Source organism: Seriola aureovittata, chromosome 21, assembly GCF_021018895.1.
Source record: "Seriola aureovittata isolate HTS-2021-v1 ecotype China chromosome 21, ASM2101889v1, whole genome shotgun sequence".
NCBI lineage: Eukaryota > Metazoa > Chordata > Actinopteri > Carangiformes > Carangidae > Seriola > Seriola aureovittata.
Genome location: NC_079384.1, coordinates 16,288,515 through 16,290,556, shown reverse-complemented (window position 1 = coordinate 16,290,556; position 2,042 = coordinate 16,288,515). Strand labels below are relative to the sequence as shown.

At 41.0% G+C, this 2,042-nt stretch overlaps 1 protein-coding gene across 1 annotated transcript; it reads right to left on the bottom strand.

The window, feature by feature from the left end:
• Positions 1–727: 727 nt before the first annotated feature.
• LOC130162439 (dickkopf-related protein 3-like) lies at positions 728–1,831 on the bottom strand. The gene is made up of 3 exons (XM_056366179.1): positions 1,513–1,831; positions 1,062–1,236; positions 728–933 (listed from the first exon to the last, which is right to left on the bottom strand). Exons 1-3 carry the CDS (start codon positions 1,663–1,665, stop codon positions 728–730), a joined length of 534 nt encoding a protein of 177 aa, XP_056222154.1. The 5' UTR covers positions 1,666–1,831.
• Between the last annotated feature and the right edge of the window lie 211 nt (positions 1,832–2,042).

The following is a 2,042-nucleotide window of genomic DNA, read 5'->3' as shown; positions in this document are numbered from 1 at the left end:
ACAGTAGTGCTTTTGTCAAAATTTACAGAATGAAATACTACAAAAACATCCTTGCTTTAAGAACACATTTGAAAATACATACATTTCTTTATATACAATCATATACAACATATTTACATATAAATAGTTTTAGTACTGAGGCCGGCATCAGGCTTTGGGCACCTGACATGTCCAACTTTTTCGTTCTGGCTGATAAATAAAATCTCTCCTGAAAGACAAAGAAGCTTAAGTTAATGATTTTTCATTAAAAGTAACAAATACTGAAAATGCTTAATCAAACATAACATTATACAAACATATAAATTACAATTGTAATATATTTACAACTATAACAAAAACATCAGTCAATAACAATAATAGAAATTCTTTTCTTATTCTTTTATCATGCTGGTGGCATAAACACATTAACCTGTAGTTAACCTTTGTGTTTGTTACCTGCCACCTCCCAGCAAGTACCCTGTATCAGTTAGTTCGAGGAAATCTAATCAAATATAAACATGTGATATTGGACCAACACCTTTTATTCACACTTGACTCCATTTAACTTTGTAGGTACAACATAAACTGACAGATTAGTTACTTTTTGGCACGGGGCCAAAAGATTAGACAATACTGCAGGACCTGTAGGTGCTCAGCTAACAGTATATCGACTAACTTCATGTGAAAACTATCTCTATCTTATCATGGGATAAGCAGCCACAGAGGCAGCTGTGTTTGTTTCTTGTACTTACTCTCTCCTGTGAGGTGCACTTTTTTCACGACACAGCAGCCCCTCATCACATGGACAAATCTGGTTTATGCTGAACGCCAGGCCGCCATCAGGCACATAGCAGCTTTCACCACGAATCAGACGACTCTTGCACACCTGCTCGCCGTGGTGTCGGGCGCAACACATGGATGCCCCACAATCCCTATCGACTTTACATCTGGCACCTGGATGAAGGGAATACCGGTTAGTTAAGGTCAGATCATCTTTTATCTGCAAACTGATACAAACTGATTTAAAAAGACTGGTGTTTTACACAAGCCTCAAATAAATGCATTAATCAGTGCAGTCTTACCCTCTTGTCCATTGGGGATGTTGCGATGGCATTTCCCAAACATGCAGCTGAGGCCACGGACACACTGGGCATCCCTCCGACAGTAGAGACCCTCCCCTCGTAGGGGGACACACAGACCAAAGTGACGATCACAGGAAAAACCCCGCCCACAGGCCCTGTCATGTTCGCACACAGCCTGGAGAAAAACAGGGAGACATGTTAATCTTTATCAAGATTTTAAAAAGATCGCCAAAGTTCAAGTCCTGCAGTTTCCTAAAAATCGTGCACATGGATTAATGTAAAGACTAAACTGCCTTGTGCTTGTACAAAGCATAAACATTTTTCATTTGGGTTGGGAAAAGGGACACTGATTCAAGCCAAGATATTTTCTCTAAACACAAATAAGCTTAAGAGGAAATATTTTATGACATACTTTCTGAGGATTAAATAAGGGTTATAAAAGGTATCTTACCGTGGCTGCTTTAGCGACAGGAGTTCCTTCTCTAAGTGCCTTTGCTCCTTCCTTGGGAGGGCTGTGAGGCATGTTGAGCATCCAGGCCCATATACGAGCTTCGGCCCAGGAGAAGCACAGACACAGGCAGAGCATCCACAGATTCCCCAACATTTCCAACAACCGCGAAAAATAAATTTGGAAAAATAAGAGCAAGAGGAACCGAAAATTATTAACCCAAGACAAGGTGACGCAAAGAGAAAAAAAAATAATGAGCTACTTGTCTATAACTCAACGAGAGAAAATCCAAAGTTTAAAAGTCCCAGTAACTGTGCAGAAAGTGAACTGAAGGGGATCCATGCAGTGACAGTGGCTGCCTCCTCTACCAGCTTCACTTTTATAGGTCAGCAGGGCTTGACTTCCCCCCACCAGGTTGTTTGTCCAAGCAATGGGGTAGGAGGAGACAATTAGTTGTTAATGGATTAACTAAATTGCCCAGGTTACCCCCCGCAGCCAGAAAATAGTGGCAAAATGACCAGTCGTGAAGCAGG